Genomic DNA, 17,166 nt, shown 5'->3' on the forward strand with positions numbered 1-17,166 from the left:
GCTCAGCCCCGCGGTCCAGTCTGGACGCAAGAGGATGGGGCGTCGGAACTCGCAACACACTGGCAAGCAATGGAAGAGCCTGAGAATTAGGATGCCGGCCAAGGCCAGAGCTCTTAGGAGGAGGTTCCTAAGAGTCCGGAGGCCGGATAACAAATAGCCTCGAGGGCCTCGCGTCCTCCAGAGGCTGCCGCCCGGAGCTCTCAGCTTTGGGAGGCGGCAGGTCCTCCTCCCCGCCCCGAACTGGCTGCTCCATAGAAAAGGCTTCAACAGCTACCTCACCAGACTGCTCTTTTCTAGAGCCGGGCCGAGACGCTTCCTCGGCAGGTTCTCTGCTTTGGTCTCCGTTGGCCGCATCCTCGGCCATGGGAATGAACTGCGAGTCCCGGCGGGTGTCTCAGGCCGAGCGAGTGGGGTTGAGCGGCAAGCCTCTTGCTTGTGCTTCAGCCTCCGGGAACTGCCGCACAGATCTCGGCGCCAGATAATCATGTTTGCTTTAGATATGGCGTTGAAATCGGGCCAGCAATTTAGAGCTCGATCTGGAGCTCCTCTGGGACGGCTTTCCGTGCCCAGAGCGCATCTTTTGCAGATCCAACTGTTTGCGGAGCTTCGAAAAAGCTACAGTCTCCACTGGAATGAAGCCGCGCGAAAATAGAGTTTTAAACGAGCCTGGTTTGAAATAAGATTCTCTAGGCAAGACAGATAAACAGCGCCTGAGACGACTTGTCAAAAATAATTAATTTGGCTTGTAGTAGGAAGTTTACGTTCCGAATTAAGACTCCCCTGAATTAATCTCTCTCTCTCTCTCTCTTCATATGCACAACTGATGAGTCCACTGTTTCCTATCGGGAAGGCCTCTGCTTCTTCGAAGCTGGTAAAGAGACATACACATTTCATGCCATTAACTATCTCCCAACAATCCCCTCCGTGTTTTTCCCCCACCCCTGACGACCCCTTTGGAAGCCAATGCCTAAAATGTCTTCTTCAGGAGGGGTCAGAACAGCCACGTCTCATTGCGATTTAACTGCCCCCCCCCGCCGCAATGCCGAAGTAGCCAGCAGTTTCGTCCGCAATGACTTCTGAACGTTTGGACTCTTTCACCAGAGTCCAAGAAATACAGCAAGAGGTCCTAGAAGCTCACCACGCGGTTCTTCCACTCTTTAACATGCACATCCACCTCAACCGGCTAAGAAAGTAAAAGCCATTGAATCGCTATCGGAATCAAAAGCTTCTTAGCTTGAAGGAGCACTCTTACATTTAAATGAGGGTGGGGCGGGAGGCTGATTTTTCATTTCCACCCGTCACTTTATCTCCTTATTAGTATCTCAAGTAGATAAACTTGAGTGGGCAGAAGGTAGAGAGGAAAGGCATATATTCAGGGGAAGAAGCACCGCTCCTCTCCTTATAGTATTGCTCAAGAGTTCTAAGACACCGGCCTCGTCATAAACCTTCGGCTACCAAGTGCAGGCCCTGCGCTAAGTTCAGTTGAACATCATTTGAACGCACAATCACCCAAACGATCCAGACCAGAGCGACTTCTTGTATACCTTTCCTCTGTTCACAAGCAGGTTCCCCCGGCTCAAAACTTGTTCCAGTCTATACCAACACAAAGTGATGTATCGCTACAACTTAAAAAGAAACAGACGCTAGCTTAATAACAACATAAACGTTCTGCTACTGTGGGTTTTTAAAATAAAAATTCTAATAAAAATTCCACATTTCCTCAATTCTTAGCAATTAGCTTTCGCCTGAATTTACATTTCTACAGAGCTGACGCAGAAACTTAGGTATACTCTCTATAGATAGATAGATAGATAGATGATAGATAGATACTGCTTACACACTGAATACACACACACACACTTATACACACTCACTGTATTTGCTTCCATAGCTTTTCTGTGGAAACTTTTCTATGCAATCAGAAACAAACCAAGAATAAAGTCCAACCTGAATTTATACTAACGATCATCACATATGTTGACCAAAAAAATTAAATTAAATATAATTGTATACATGGCGTATATAATTTTATCTCCTGGGTTTTTTTATACCACTGACAGCTTCTACGGCACACAAACATACTGCACAAAAACCACAAGAACGTAAGTTTTAATCCTTTTTTTATTATTTTTAAAACTTTTAGTTGTAGGTAGACAGGACCACTGGCAATGGCTCATTTTTTTTCTTGTAAACATGGCGCACAAAACACCCCAAAAGAATGAAAACTGCCCCCCTCCCCAAAGAAGGAAAACCAGGAGAGAAACCCCCTCCCCACCCCAGAATCAGAATCTTAATCTTGTCCCACCCACCCCCTTCCCGAGTAGGGTTGATTTGGAATCCTCCTCCGAGTCTCTGTGGCTCTAGAACGTTCACCAAGTCCATTGCTGGGCTTGTACCAAGTGGTGCGCTGAGGGGTACTGGGGATTGCTGGCCGAGCTGTACTGGGCATTATATTGCATGTGCTGGAGAGACTGGGCGCTGTAGGCTGAGAAGGGGATCCCCGCCTGGAAGGTGGCGGCAGCCAAGTCCTGTGCCTTGAGCGTGTGGCACGGCTTGCCGTCCCTGACTAAGACAGGCACGGCTACCCGGCGTGGGGAGGGGAGAGGAGTCACTTCCATACCTTTCTCGGCTCGGGCCCGCTTCATTTTGTAGCGGTGGTTCTGGAACCAGATCTTCACCTGGGTCGGAGTAAGGCGGATCAAGCTAGCCAGGTGCTCCCTCTCTGGGGCCGAGAGGTACCGTTGCTGCCTGAAGCGCCTCTCCAGCTCGTAAGTCTGCGCCTTGGAGAAAAGCACCCGCCTTTTCCGCTTCTTCCCCGAGTCGCTGTTGCTAGAAGTTTCCTTGTCGTTGTCCGGAGACTCGTCAGCCGAAGGCTCTGGAGATTTGGACGCGGAGTCCTGTTGGGAGTTGCTGGATGCCAAACCGTGCACTGAGGGGAAAGCCACAAAGGAAGCACATCAGAAGAAAGGTGGGTGGGCGGGAGAGTGCGATACAGACCCCCTCGCACACTCGCTCACATCATTGTGTCCCGCCGGGCTGGGCTCCTTCTCCACCCGCTGCCTGCTTCCCCAACCCGCAGAAAGAAAAGTGATGGGGCCCTTCGCCGTCCCCCTGCCGACGCGCAGGAGTTCTTCCAGAAGAAATCCACCTCGTTTTAACCGAGAGGAAATAGAGGATCACTGGGACCAGGCAAAAGCCAACAAACTGAAACGGGAAGAGAGGTCTGTGTGGCTACTGGATGCTGTACATATGCATCTGGACTATGTGTGTATTCCTCATCGACAGAGGATAAATCCGCATTCACAAACCCACCTCTCCGCACTCCATCATATGAGGGATAGATAATGATGCATTTTATTTCTCTCTGTCATATACATGCAACATACGCCTACAGTTATATATAGAAAGGTATGTAAAGCAAAATAGAGCGGAATGTGTGCATATTTGTGCCATTTATGCTAAGTGTTTGGGGAAACAGTATATAGAAAAGTCAGAGATAAGTATCTTAGATCTGACCGGAAAAAGATAATTTTTACTATAGTAATATTGGGCGCAATCCACAGTTTCCTTGCGCTTCCATTCATTTCAATAGCGGCTTGCGCAGGAGAACTTCCCGATGGATTTTGCCGATGGATTGCCGATGGATTGCACAAAACAGAGTCTGAGTTTTGGACACTTCCCTAAACAAAACAAAACAAAAAACCCAGAACGGATTTCTTCTTTCTGGGCTACGTGGATTGATTTTAAAGGCCAATTCAACAAGCCATTCTTTGATCCAGCACAGCCAATGGGACGATTTACAAACGTCTAAGCAAGGCCATCCAAAATTTCCCCACAAAGCAGCCTCTGTTGGTGAGCAGGGTAACAAGAGTGAAAGGAGGGGAGAGGGAAAAGGTTGGCGGTGGGGGGGGGGGATATTGGATGTTACATTCTAAAATGTTTTCAGGGTGGGTTTTTATTCTCTTGCTCTCAAAGAAAGCAAAGGATTGCAGCTCAAGATAACTAAATAATCTACCGATGCAGGTTGTCATTCCCAGAAGGACTGTTTTTAAAACAACAAAAAAAGGAGCAACTTCGGGGGTGGGGGGAGAGGAGCGGAAGCAATCCGGGGCCATCCGGACTTCTGCGGGTGTCTCAAGCGCGCAATAAAAGGGAGCCCCAGTGTAAGTTTGGCTACTTACAGGAATACTGGATGCTCTCGGTGGTGGCGAGCCAACGCGTGTAGGGATTATCAGTATTATCATAAAAAGGGTTCTTCAAAGGCAGTGTCTGTACAGCGTCCAATGAGGTTGTCCCCAAAACTCCGGGCTTTTTGGGGGGCTCCGACCCCTCCGTCTCTTCGTCCCCCCCTTCCACGATGGATCCGTCTTCGTCATTGGTGTCAGGCAAGTCCAAGATGTCCTTTACAGAAAAGCCGGTCTTTGTGTTGGTCAGAGACATATTCTGGCCAAATTTTATGCAGGAAACTTTGAAGGACCAGTTTGTCAATCCTCTTGATTCGCCAAACATACACCGGGAAGCGGCGGGGGTGGGATGGGGGGGGAGGGAAGGAAGGGGGGATTGGGGGAGTGAAATAAAAGAAGGGAGAGAGACTGGAGGGGTGGTGGTGGCGGCGGCGGCGGCTGCAGTGGGGGAAACAAAAAATCAGCAGCGGTCTGTGTGCATATAATATCTGTTGTTTCAGGCTTGGGGTGCTGAGAAGCAGAGAGCCGCGGAGCACAAGGGGGGAGAGTGGGGCTTCCGCAAGACTTTGTAACTCCAGGAAAAATGCCAACGTGCGTTTACTTGAGGGTCTGCTTTAAGCACAGCGCGCTGACGGTGTCTCCTTGAAAAAAACAAGCCATTGCTGAGACGAGCAGTCCATATAAGGTTGGTCTCCGCACATGAACCTGCCGAGAGAGGGGGGGGGGAAGAGGGGGGAGAAATACATTAAAAACGCAAAAGGTTGGCCACGTGTGGGCGGGTCTTAGGAGTCAAGTGGATGAAGACAGTGTTTGCAGATGTGAAATTGCCGGGTTGGGGGGGGGGGGATGCGAGACTCCACCATTGGTGCTGTAGCACATGATGAGTGGTATAACGTGTCAATTAATTACAAAGATGGGGAGGGCCTTTTCTACACAGTATTTACATACAAAGAAGCTCCAAGTAACCAGATATTCCACATACTTGAAAGTACGTTTTAACAAATTGCCTCTGGAAGAAAAAAAAAATCCCACCATCACCACCATCCCAGCCCCGCGTTCATTTTCCATTCTCGCTACTGACGTAAAGCTGCGCTCCCCCACCCCACCCCACCCCCACCCTTTTGCAAGCAAGGTGGAAAACTGACTATTTTGCGGCGGCTCCAGTTAAATTCGTCTTCTTTAGAAGAAAAGGAAGAGGCGAAAAGATGAGAAAAAGGAGATATATTCAAATTATTGGTGGTTACCTAAACAAGACGTTGCTCAGATGGCAAGAGCCCAACTTATGTAAACCTCCTAGGTCAATATTTTTGTTGAGGCTTAAGGATGAGTGCTAGAAATTAAACAGCAAGTAATTGATTCCAGTTTGCTCCGAAATCAGCTAAACTGGCAATAAAAGGGATCATTCAGCTCCTAGATAGAGTCGAACGATTTTTGGTGAGTTTTTTATTTGCACACGACTAATTTATTTCAATCTTCCGCTTTCCAGAGGGATTACTTGTACGTTTAATAGAGCATACAGCTGTAGTAGGTAGAGGCGGCCGATAGTTAAAATTCTGTTTTAAATTGAGAATTTGAGGAACTCACTCACTCATCATACAGTTTCAAAGGCATCCCCTTTTAAATATCTGAATTAAAACTGAAAACTCTTTTAAATCAGCCCCGCAAGTAGTAGATGTACGCGTGCTTCGGCTCATTCAGACAGTGTTAAATCGCGTCTCTACTGAGCGAGACCGAAAGGACAATAAACCTAGGGGAAGGGAGAATTCCCAGCATTTTAGATCTTCACTTGAACCAAACTTTTTTCTTGCTGGCTCTGGTCCCTTCCCCCTTGCTCGCTCCCTCCCTCTCCTGGATTTGGTTTGGTCCCCAGGGGTTCGTGGTTCCTAGCGTTTCTTTCCTTCGGGCTCTGCTGGATTCCCTGCTCTTTTTTTAAAGACTGAACTCTCTGGCGGTCCCTTCTTGCTCCTCTGGCTGGAGGCGGCATACAGCAGCATTGTTTATCTCCCAGGGAATCTGGGTGGGGTTGCGGGGTGTGCGTGTGTGAGAGAGGGTGGTGGTGGAGGTGGTTCTGATGCTGACTGCAATATTTAGGGCAAGACAGAACTCGATAGAAGGAATCCTGCTGGGGTCTTCAAAGCCGCCCCCTCCCAGGGGGAGTCAAATGGAATTGCCTCCCTCAAACTCCCCCTCCCCAAAGCCCCCTAACACTTTCGGAGCCGATGGTGCTGTAGTTGTCTGACTTTCTCAGCCACTGGCCGGGATGGACAATGGGGTTGGGGTGGGTGGGATTGAAGCGTGAGGGTGGTGGAATGGGAGGGGGATCTGAGAAGATGCAGCAAAGCAATTAATGATTGTTGATCAGTTTATTTCGCTGTGTCTCTCCCCCCCCCCCCACGCCCGCCTCCCTATGCCTCCCATCTAGTATGTGATGTGGATGACAATGCTTCGGATTTTTTTTTTTTTAAAGCAAGTCCCTGAGCGCATCCTGGGTGGTCGGACCGGGGCAAACACAAATACAAACCGATTGCTAAGCTGCGGACAATGGGCGAAATGTAGACAAATGTCCGGCTTCTGTTGGAAGCCTTTGTCCTAGACCAGGTTTTGCATTTATTTCACTGGTGAAATAATACATGATTGACGCCCTCTTTCAATGTGTTCTAACTGTTTGGAATAAATCTGAGGTTGTTCCTAGTTGTCATGGCATTCAACGCCTTTCAATGGACTATCTCTTCATTCATTTCGGAATCTTGCCACAATATTAAGGAAAACCCCTTCATGTGGATGCTCCCTTGCTCGCATCCTCTTTTCACTATATCTATATCTATATCTATATCTATATCTATATCTATATCTATATCTCTTCACAATTTTGGGGAGAGCAAAAAAACAAAACAAAACACGCTTGACTGCAGGGCCAGATTTTAAACTGACATGTAGTGTTTTTCATCACACTTACTGAGAACCAAGAGAGAAAAAGCGGAATTAAGTCGGAATTTTACAGTCATGAGAGAATGATTTAAATGATAAATATCTGGAAAGTGAGGTTGGTTGAGGAGAAAACCCAGTTTCTAGAACAGATAAGTTAACATGAGACAATGCCTTCCAATCATAAGGCAGCAAGACAATCCAGAGGTTCTGAGGGAATCCCTACACGGTTGGAAGGCTGGGAGAACGACCAGCAGCCAATTCTAGTTAGAAAGTAGTGAGGTACAGAAAGCGTGCATTGTTCTTTTGCGCTGCAATACAATTTGGGAGGAAACACCACCCCTCCCTTGCCTCTGGATTCAGGCTAAGGCGACGGGAGCCGCGGAGTAAAGAACAAGACTTAGGAAACGCCAAATAGCAGAGACAAACAGCAGCCACAAACCACCCAAACAAACCTCCCCCTCGTTTGGGTATCCTTCTCTTTAAAGCTTAGGGCTGGGGACTGTGAATAGGGTAGACAGGGTAAAGCGGCAGGAAGTGTGTGGCAGTCTCATAAGGCCTTTTCCTGTGGCCTGGGGAAACGTTGTATCGTGGGGAGGGTGGGTGGAACTGCCAACCTGAACGCTTGAGAGCAGCGGAAAGAAAGATTTTCTTGAAAATAAAGACACCGGGAGACAAATCTCACTTGTTGAGTTGTATCCCTCAGGACCTCCTGGTGGAGTTGCACTCCGGAGCACACGCTCCGCATGTGATGGGCTTGGGCAGATTCGCTCGCTCCGGCCACCTGATAAGCAAATATTTTCCTAAGGGAAAATCAGGGCTCCTACAGAACATTAATCAGCCGCCCTTCGAACGGGAGTGACAATGGGCCATTGAGAAGCACACACACCGACTGAGCGACACAGCTGGACTGTGACCAGCTATTCTCCTTTGTACACAAAAGACCTGCAATAAGTCATAATTTGGCTCTCCATCTCCACTACCTCGCTCCCCCTCCCCAGATCAATCTATAGGGCTTACACAGAAGTTTGCCTTACATACAAAGTTCCCAGTGGGAACTTCTCACAACGCTAAGACAATCGCTCGGTGGAAATACAGCTTCCTTTCTCTTTCTCTCCTGTTGTACAGGACATTTTACATGATCGTGCTTCAACTTCTCTCTCTCTGTGTGTGTCTGCATTTGGTCTACTGCAAAGTATTATTCAGTGTATTACGTGTAGATTTAATATCCTATTTGCTATCCTTTCCAGCCCCAGGGAACCTTTTGGATAGGAGTACAACATGATGGAAAGAAATTATGTACAGTGTTTTTAGTAGTCGAGTGTCGATGAAAACATACTAAGACTTTTCATCCCTGTCACAATTTGCTGGAGACAGAGATGAAACACCACATTCTGACTTAGCTGGTCAGAGACACGCTCTGTCTCGTATTCTGTGGTCAGTGGAAAAAGCCAGTCTGGGGCAAGCTAATGGTGGTGGTCTTCGAAGGGACTGGTCTGATGCCAAGGTGTCAGACAAGGCAAGTCTGCCTTTGGTTGAATATTTCTCGAGGATATGACAGACCTTTCTCCATTGGTACTGTATGAAACGCGGAAGGAGGAGAGAAGTCATCCGTATTTCAATTTATCTTTCTAGAAATACTTATTCTGTTTAAAACGAGACCTTGGCCTTTCACTTCGACTTTCTTTTGGGGACTACAGATGACCCTTGTTAGGTAGCAAATTCTCTCTGGCTCAAGGACTTGGCCAATGGCCATGCCCAGGGACGTAGCTAGGGGAGTGGGGGCCCATATTCACCCCTCTCCCTGGTGGCCCCTTGAATTGAGGGAGAGAATGAAGGAATTGGGAGGGGTGGAGCCGGGGGGCCCTCAGGAGTTGGGGGCCCCTGAACCCACCCACTCAATTATAGCTACACTCCCGCCATGTCTTCCTTGTTTTTTCTTCCACGGGTTGATTTGTTCTACAGATTGACTTCCCAGACTATCAGTTTGGGGTATGATGAATGGGTTTAGGGGAAGTGAAGTAATGATCCCAGGGCCTTGTCCAGAGAATTTCAAAGTGAAACTTCCGAATATCTAAATTCTTTCTCCAAGTCACCACCCTTCAGCTTTTCCCACCATCACTTATGTGTGATGTCTGATGGACTTGGCCATCCTAGCCGGTAGGGTGATGGTGATGGTGATGATGGCATAAAGCCACAGAACTAAAATGCACGTGGGCTTGGACTCCTGGAAACTTCTCAGTCTGGACAATAGGACGACAGATTTTTTTTTTAAACCAACATTCCCTTATTTAAAACAAAACAAAAACCAGCAATGAAAAAGCCCTGAAAATGGGCGTGGGGTTGGGATATCCCAGTGGACTGCGGTTTCCTGTGATCCCAAGTGAAGCTGGCAGGAATTCCGGCCTTCCATCTGTTTAAAAATCCTGGAATGCTCCTCCATCAAGAGCGTGCGGAACCTAAGCCCTGGAATTAAAGGATGGAGGGGGTTATTTGAACAATTGAACAAGAGGCTGAAAAGGAGAGGTGCGTGTACACAGCGTAAGTGCTTGTACTTCAGCACAAGTGCCCTCTAGGAGCGGGGAAGTGTTTACCTGTTTACTTTTACAGGTAGCTCAAACACTAGGCAGTCGCCTCTTCACTGATTTCTGCAAATGTCTTCACCACCCTTCCAGCTTCTAGGAGTGATCCCACACCCGAAATAGGGATGCGGGGTCACCCCCCACCCCCAGGTTTTATATAGACAGATATAGATATACAGCGTGGGATAGATACGCTTTGTACGGATATGGGCCAAGGAAGAGATCCTCTTAGTCCCCACACTCATGTAAATTGCTGGTGTAGTTCTTACACGAGAGGCCATATCTACATTATTGTTTGCAACACCGGCAGGTGAACTGTAAGTTCCCTAGGATCTGGTGAGCAAGGGTGAATTCTGAAGCAGGACTTGAAGGATGGCAATGATGGCTAGACATGGCAGTCAAACTAGAATAATGTGGAGGCTCGGAATATGTAATATAGCCGCCTTGAAAGAGTTTAGTTCTGAGGCTTAGCCCTCAGTGAACACGGTACTTTACAATCAGATTCTGTTCAAGATTTATAGCAAGAGCCATGGCCGCTATTTGGAACATGTCTATGCAACAATTAAAATAAAATACTAAGCAGGCTTCGCTATGCAGTCTAATAAGCCGCACATGCCACACGATGTGGGGAAAGGATTTAGGGAACGAGTTCAGACGCCCACTCGGCCTTGATAGCAAAGGCATTGTTTTTTGGTTGGTTTTTAGTTTGCTAGTGGACAGAAGCATTCCCGATCACGGGAACAAAAAAACACCAAAAAAAACCACACAAGGTCTTTCCATTCATCTTAAGGGACTGATTTGATTGACTTATCTTTTTTTGTCAGAACTGAGAAGAAAAAGGTGTTTTTAGCAGGATTCTTCCCTTGTGTGTATGAGCGCGCCAACAGTATATAGGGCTGATCTCTCACCCATCACAACATCCCCATCTCAGATAACAGCCTTCAAGTGGATTCGTTTATTGTTTGATTAGAGCAAAGGTGCGAGCAAATTGTTTTCATTCACTCCGCTCAAACAAAAACGTATTGCACCTTTAACGCTCCTGGCAAACATTAGTTGGAAGCCAATACAAAGCCTTGGTTGTGGGGATGGTGTGTTTTTATTTCGGGTTTGGTACTTTCAGGATAGGGCACACTTGAATCTAATAGGAAAAGACAACCCGTAAGCCTGCTTCTGATAATTGTCATGAAGAGATTCACCTTCAAGACATCCTGAGAGTAATAAGGGCAAGTTATGTAAACGTTTATTTTAAAGGCGGGGGAGAGATTAAGGGGTGTCATTTTTGTGAGGCATAACAAAGCGTCATTTGAAAATGCAACGTGCAAGAACACCCGCCGCCCCACACACCAATAAATGACTTAGAATTGCATGTGACAGCAGATTGACCACCTTTATCGTCGCTTTATTCACACACGCACGATTTTAAAGGGACAAGTTTCAACACTTGACATACATAATTTTTCAGATTATGTTTCCTGAAAAGCGACATGAGAGACCTATCGGTGGAAAAAAAGTTAACAAAGAACAGATACCGCCCAAAAAGCTCATGTGCTGGTAAATGACGAAACTCCGGACAAAATGTTCTTCTTAATAAGCACAAACCCTTGGATGGAGAAATTCTGAGAAGTCCCTGCTTTTGAAATCGGGCGCCTATTAGGCTTCCTAATAATAGCAATTTAAGTCTGATTGAGGAGCTCTTGAACTGTCAAAAAGTTGTGATTATCTTTTTCCTTGCTTTATTGGATGACCCGAAATAACAAATATTACAATACTAGAAAAGTAGATAAATCACGAGCCATCACTACACCATACACTGTCCGGATGGGATCCCTAGCCCGCTCACCCTTCAGCCTCCTGAAAACGCAATCGGTCCCTTGTCATTCTCAGACTGAAAAAATAAAGAATTAAATTTGTACTTGGCATCTCTACATCCAAATGAGCTTTTTATTATGATGGTTATTATGATTTTTTTTTTCGCCCCCTGCAGCCCTCGCTTTGATAACAAGCTTTCCCCAATTCTTTCAGAAAATCTCCCGAGGTCATAAATTGTAATAGACGTCACGGTTTTTTCTGCAGGCTAATCGGTTACTTACGGGCTGTGCCAAAGCCAGAGGGCACGTGTTAGGACTTTGATAAATCGACTTTAATGAGATTTTTGCAAATATATCAAATAAGAATAAGAATAGGAATAAGAAACTAAGTGATTACACCAACTGCCAAAGCAGCAAAAGCAAGATCTTGGCATTACCATGTAGGTAGTGCCAAATCGGAATTCTCTCTCGGATGTATATATTATTTTCTGCCAAAGCTAAGCCTAGCCTCCGGGTATCCTTTCAGTTCCAGTCTATTATGACCGTTTTATTTGTAAACTAAAAGCTTCCTTCCCTCTAGCCAATCCTTCAGCTTTATTCGTTGGCGTCCCTCTAATGATTAAACGTGCCTCAATGAGATTAAACATTGTCAGCTTGCCTTCAGAACTGTTCTTCTCTGCAAAGACCCAGCCCCACCCCTTTTAGATAAGGAATAGAAGAGATCTCTGGGGTTTTTAAAAAATGAAACACAGAGCACTTTCTTATCTGAATTAACTTCATATATCTAATATAACTCAAACACGCGGAGGAGGGGAAGCCAGCCATTCAAAATTCACTAATATTTCATATGATTTAACACCGAAATTCATTGTAGACAGGTTAAGCAAATCTCCCGAGTTCACTTAAGTTGAGGAAGAGCTTAAAACAGAAAGGTGTTTTTTAAAAATAATAATAATAATAATAATAATTATCATTCAGAAATTGAGAAAAAGATTGAAAGCCGAGGAACTGTTGGACCACCACTTTGCTGCTCATCCCGCAAGAAGCTAAATGCATTGGGGGCCGGGGGCCGTGCGGCGGCTATAATGATAAGAATTAGAGGCAAAGGCAATAGGTGCAAGAGAAAATGCCCAGCTCCGAATCAATCAGATTTTGAACCATTCCTGATACTCTGGCGAACTCTGCTGACTTCTGCGAGAAGTGTCTGTTTTGTAGCAGCTGGTATTCTGGTTCTGGCAAGATACAATGTGCTTGAGAAAGAAAGCAACCGATCTGTCCCAGGATCCCGTCTCTCCCTTTTCTCAAAGAAAAGCCCAATCAAATAGGTCGATAGAGCTTTCGAGGCAATCGAAAGTCATGGAATGTTGTACAGTTTAGTAGTAAGGCCGCCAAGAATGAGAGTGAGTGACCTATCAACAGCGAGCTGAACTGCGCCCAAAGTTGCCAAGGAGGAGGATGTGCGCGGCCGTCCGTGGAAACGTATGCATCCTAATCAGGTAAATGTGCGCGGCTGTTTCCCGCGAGACTACTGGAGGGGCGGGGAAAGAAGGGAAGCGCTCCCGCAGGCACTGCTGCTCTGAAGGCTGCTGGGCGCTGGGCACGATGTTCTTGGTTACCTTTGCAGACTGGTTGTTGGGGGGGGGGGGGAAGCTGACGGGGGGTTGATCGGAGGCTCCTGGCGTCTCCCGGTTTCTACCTTCAGACCCTGCGCCTTCACTCGTCTCCTCCCCTCCACAGCAGGCGCACTACTTGGCAACTCCTCCTTACCTGGCCAGGTGAAAAATCCCGAGTGGCCAAAGGATCGGTGGTGCTTTCCCTTGCAATGTCTCTGGGCCACGACTCTTAGGGCCTGGTTCCTTCGGAAAGGGGTGATGTCAGTGGAAAGGCAGCGGCGGCTGGCGGGCCGGGTGGGGTGCACTGAGGTACCCTCTCGGTCAGAATCGCCTGCTGGCAAGTGAGGGAGCGGTCACTCCCCTCCTGCTCCAGCCGGCCTCAGGAAGTCTCGCCTTTTGGGCGCCAAAGAGCAGCAGCCCTCAGAGGGAGCCTCCACGCGCCTCGCGCTGCCGGCTGCACCTCCTGGCCCCCACGCCCCCAGCCCAACTATCTCCGCATCCCTCCTCAGGCGCGGAACTCCTCAAGAGCACCCAAAGCGCGCCCTGTCTCTTTTCGCTTTCGGAGCCAAAGTTGTTGTCTCGCCAGGCAGGTTGCTGCGGCAGTGCGCCCCCCACCGCCACGGCACCCCACAAACCCCCAACACCATCACTTCAGTCACCCCCGGAGCCCCGACTGGTCTTGCCACGCGACAGACCCCCCACACCTCCCCTCCTTCCAAGAAAGCGAAGAGTCTCACCTGGTGGGGTGTGGCGGCTGCGTCGTCGCCCCGTGGTGCGCCCCTCTGCCTCGCTGCCTCCCCGCGTTGCTTGCTTGCCTGCCTGCCTGCCCGCCCGCCCGCCTGCCTGAGTTGGTGGGTGGGCGGGAAAGGCGTGTGTGCGTGCGTGGGGGCTGTCAGGGCAAGGCTCGGCTGGCCCCCCGAGCGCCGGGCTGAGAGAATCTCTTGCTGGCTCTGGCGCGGGGGTGAAATGCCTTGTGTGCGTGCCTGTGTGGATGTTGTGGATGTGTGCGCGCGCAAGGGGAGGCTGCTGATGGTGGGCTTTATATAGACACCCCAGAAGCCGGGGCTCCTTCCTCCCTCTGCGCTCCCTCACATTGTCTCAAATCAGGCGGCCACTCTAGACTAGCCAGGCTGGCTGAAGGGAGTGTGTGTGTGTGTGTGGGGGGGGGGGGGGTTGCGCGCTCTCGCTCTCTCTCCTCAGCGACGCGATCGTGTTTGTTTTGCTTCCCGCTGTATGACGTGGGACAAAATATTGGCCATATGTTCATCGGTAATAAATTGGTTCGGAGCGCAAACACGCCTGTTCCTGGATGGCTCTCTCTCAGCTGCCACCACCACGGCTCTGCTCCTCCCGAGCAGATGGACCTAGAGCCCCCTCCTACTCCCCCGCCCGCCGCACTCTCAGTCCGATCCCGCCGGATCGGCGGGTCTCTCTAGCCAGCTCAGGGGCTTTCATGCTCTCTCCGTCCCCCCTTCCCCCACAGCCGCCGCCTAAACTTGTAGGTTTTTCAAGCTTATCCGGTGCACTGCCCAAATCTCTCTCCCCCGTTTTTAACAAGCTCACCTTCCCATAAATCGCTCGGTAGCTAAGGCACTATAAAACCCCCAAGGGCCAGATGTGGCACGTTATTTATGTGTGAAAGCTCGTTTACATTAGATATGCTGATCCAAGCTTTGATAGCGCGGTTTGCAAGAGATTAAGGCTGGTTTTCCATCGATGGTTCCAGCTGCAGCTTTTTCTCCCCGTGGTGGTGGCGGGGCGGGGGGAGAGGAGCTGGAGGGAGGGAGGGTCTTGGTTCTTCAGTGTTCAGACAGGGAGAGCCGACTCTCTTTCCCAGTCTTTAGCTGCAGACAGTAGAGGGTGAAAGTAAGTTAGGCAGAGACAATCCGAGGCAAAAGTGTTCATCGGTATATTATTTCCTAGGAAAGAACTGTTTGGACACGGCTGGTCGCAGAACAACGCTGATCTTACAGGAATCGTGTTATTCCACATCTGCTGCCTCTAAGCAAAGGAACACTGCCACCGTACAGACAAACTCACGCCCTTGTAGTAGTTCGTGTTACTTAATTCGGAGTAACTCACTCCCCCCCCAGTCTTGGGGGTTAAGAACCTACTGGAAACATCAACACAGCGGGGGTGGGGGAAGGCAAACTCAACGTAAGCAATTATGAAGAAAGGGACTAAACATAATACTGCGAGTATCATGATACCGTTATATAAATTTGTGGTGCGGTCATATTTAGAATATTTTACACAATTCTGGTCGCTCCATATAACAAAAAACCCCACAGACTTCGGAAAAGTATACAGAACGGTAAATAAAATGATCCAGGGGCTGGAGTACCTCGAGGTAAGCTAACATGTCTGGGGCTTTTTAGTTTAACAGATGACTGACTATTGGAGGGGAGAGGAGAGAACGATAGAGACTAATGCAATTATGAGTCGGATGGAGAGACACGATGAACAATTTTCGCCTCTTCTCATAACAATAGTACTCGGAGTAATTCAATGAAGCTGTTCGGCAGTAGGTTCAGAAGTGACCAAAGGAAATACTTCTTCACAAAATACGCAAATAACACTTGGAGTTTACTAACAAAGACGTGGGGATGACTACTATTCCAGGTGATTTTCCAAAAGGATGAGACAAATCCAAAGGTCTTTTAACCACTACTAGCTATGATAGCTAAATGAAACATCCACGTACAGAAGCAGTATATCTCTGAATACCAGATTTAGAGGAGAAGTAACAGAAGAAGACCATCGCACTTTCAAGCCCTGCTGGCAGCTTTCCAGAGATATCTGAGAGGACGCCGTTGAAAACAGAACGCTGGGCTGGAAGTGTAAAGCCATCCTTTGCTTCTTATGGATTCCCTAGGAGGTCATAGCGCTCATAAGATTATTTGAGAAGGATCTCTTGCTTGGATAGATATAGTCGCATAGGATCGGAGCGAGTTGGTAGCACCGTCTGAGGACCAGCGCTAAATGCCACCATCTTGTTCAAATCTGGCTCTGTTATGATGACACGGTACCTGTTATGATGATTGCAGTATCAGACTTCAATCCTACGCACACTTAATTGAGAGTAAATCCTAGCGAATGCAGAGGGAAACTTGTCTAAGATCAGGCTCTCTCTCTCTCTCTCTCTCTCTCTCTCTCTCTCTCTCTCTCTCTCTCTCTCTCTCTCTCTCTCTCTCTCTCTCTCTCTCCGCCCCCCATTCCTTCCATTGTCAAAATTCTACCTTTCCCGAGTGTCATGACATTAGAAACCTGGCCCTCTCCAAGCTTTCCCGCCAGAAATGGAAGCTCCCCCACACTCCGCACGTTAGCCTTTGCAAGAGGGAAGAAAATTAATTCCTCCTTCATTGAATAGCCGCAGTTAGGTAACTTCTAGGAACTGGGAATATGCGTTCAGATGTGGGAAAGGAGGCAATCCAGCAGGTGCAAAGAGTGCTATAAAAGGTACCTTTTAACCTGAAGTGCTGAACACCAACAATAGGTAACCGCGAGTTACCTCCTGGCTCTTCACAGGGCACCGAGAAACCTTTAATTACTGCTGTAAAATCTCAAGCCACGCTATGACTAGCAGTGTCTGTTGATCTTGACATGGTTACCACCGTACTTCACACTTCCTCACGGAAATTAAGTCTTTATCTATGGTTACAAAGAGGTTAGACGGCTTTATCGAAGGGTTTACTTCGCAGATGGGTAGGGTTTGCAAAACGTGTTTGCGCACTCTTCGCGGATACGTCATCATCATTCTTGTGAAAGGAAGAGCTGGATTCAGATTCCTCTTCTGAACGATTCGATGTGGCGCTCTGTTGAGCTCCTTGATGCTCGCCAGTGCCACCACCACAACCCGGAGGCATGTTGTTGGGACTAACCAGAATGGGGAATTCGATCCTTGTCTCCTCAGGGAAACGTTAACAACTTTGCTAGCACTTCAGAGCAAGACTTCAAACTTTGGTACCAGTTTTGAGGTGGAATTTAGATTTTGAAATGGCCAGGATGCTCCTGTACGTGTGTATAATCGTGTGCATGAGAGAGCATGCTTTCA

The 17,166-nt window shown here is 48.0% G+C and overlaps 1 protein-coding gene across 1 annotated transcript; it reads right to left on the reverse strand.

Moving 5' to 3' along the window:
• Positions 1-2,320: 2,320 nt before the first annotated feature.
• Positions 2,321-4,645, reverse strand: NKX2-2 (NK2 homeobox 2). Its single transcript, XM_053313541.1, has 2 exons — positions 4,182-4,645; positions 2,321-2,929 (listed from the first exon to the last, which is right to left on the reverse strand). Exons 1-2 carry the CDS (start codon positions 4,507-4,509, stop codon positions 2,370-2,372), a joined length of 888 nt encoding a protein of 295 aa, XP_053169516.1. The 5' UTR covers positions 4,510-4,645; the 3' UTR covers positions 2,321-2,369.
• Positions 4,646-17,166: the final 12,521 nt, after the last annotated feature.

Source organism: Hemicordylus capensis, chromosome 4, assembly GCF_027244095.1.
Source record: "Hemicordylus capensis ecotype Gifberg chromosome 4, rHemCap1.1.pri, whole genome shotgun sequence".
Classification (NCBI taxonomy): Eukaryota; Metazoa; Chordata; class Lepidosauria; order Squamata; family Cordylidae; genus Hemicordylus; species Hemicordylus capensis.

Coding starts and splice junctions, on each gene's coding strand:
- NKX2-2 (XM_053313541.1), bottom strand. CDS start 4,509: ATGTTTGGCGAATCAAGAGGATTGACAAACTGGTCCTTCAAAGTTTCC. Junction 2,930..4,181: donor CGAGAGCATCCAGTATTCCT/GTAAGTAGCCAA, acceptor CTTTCCCCTCAG/TGCACGGTTTGGCATCCAGC.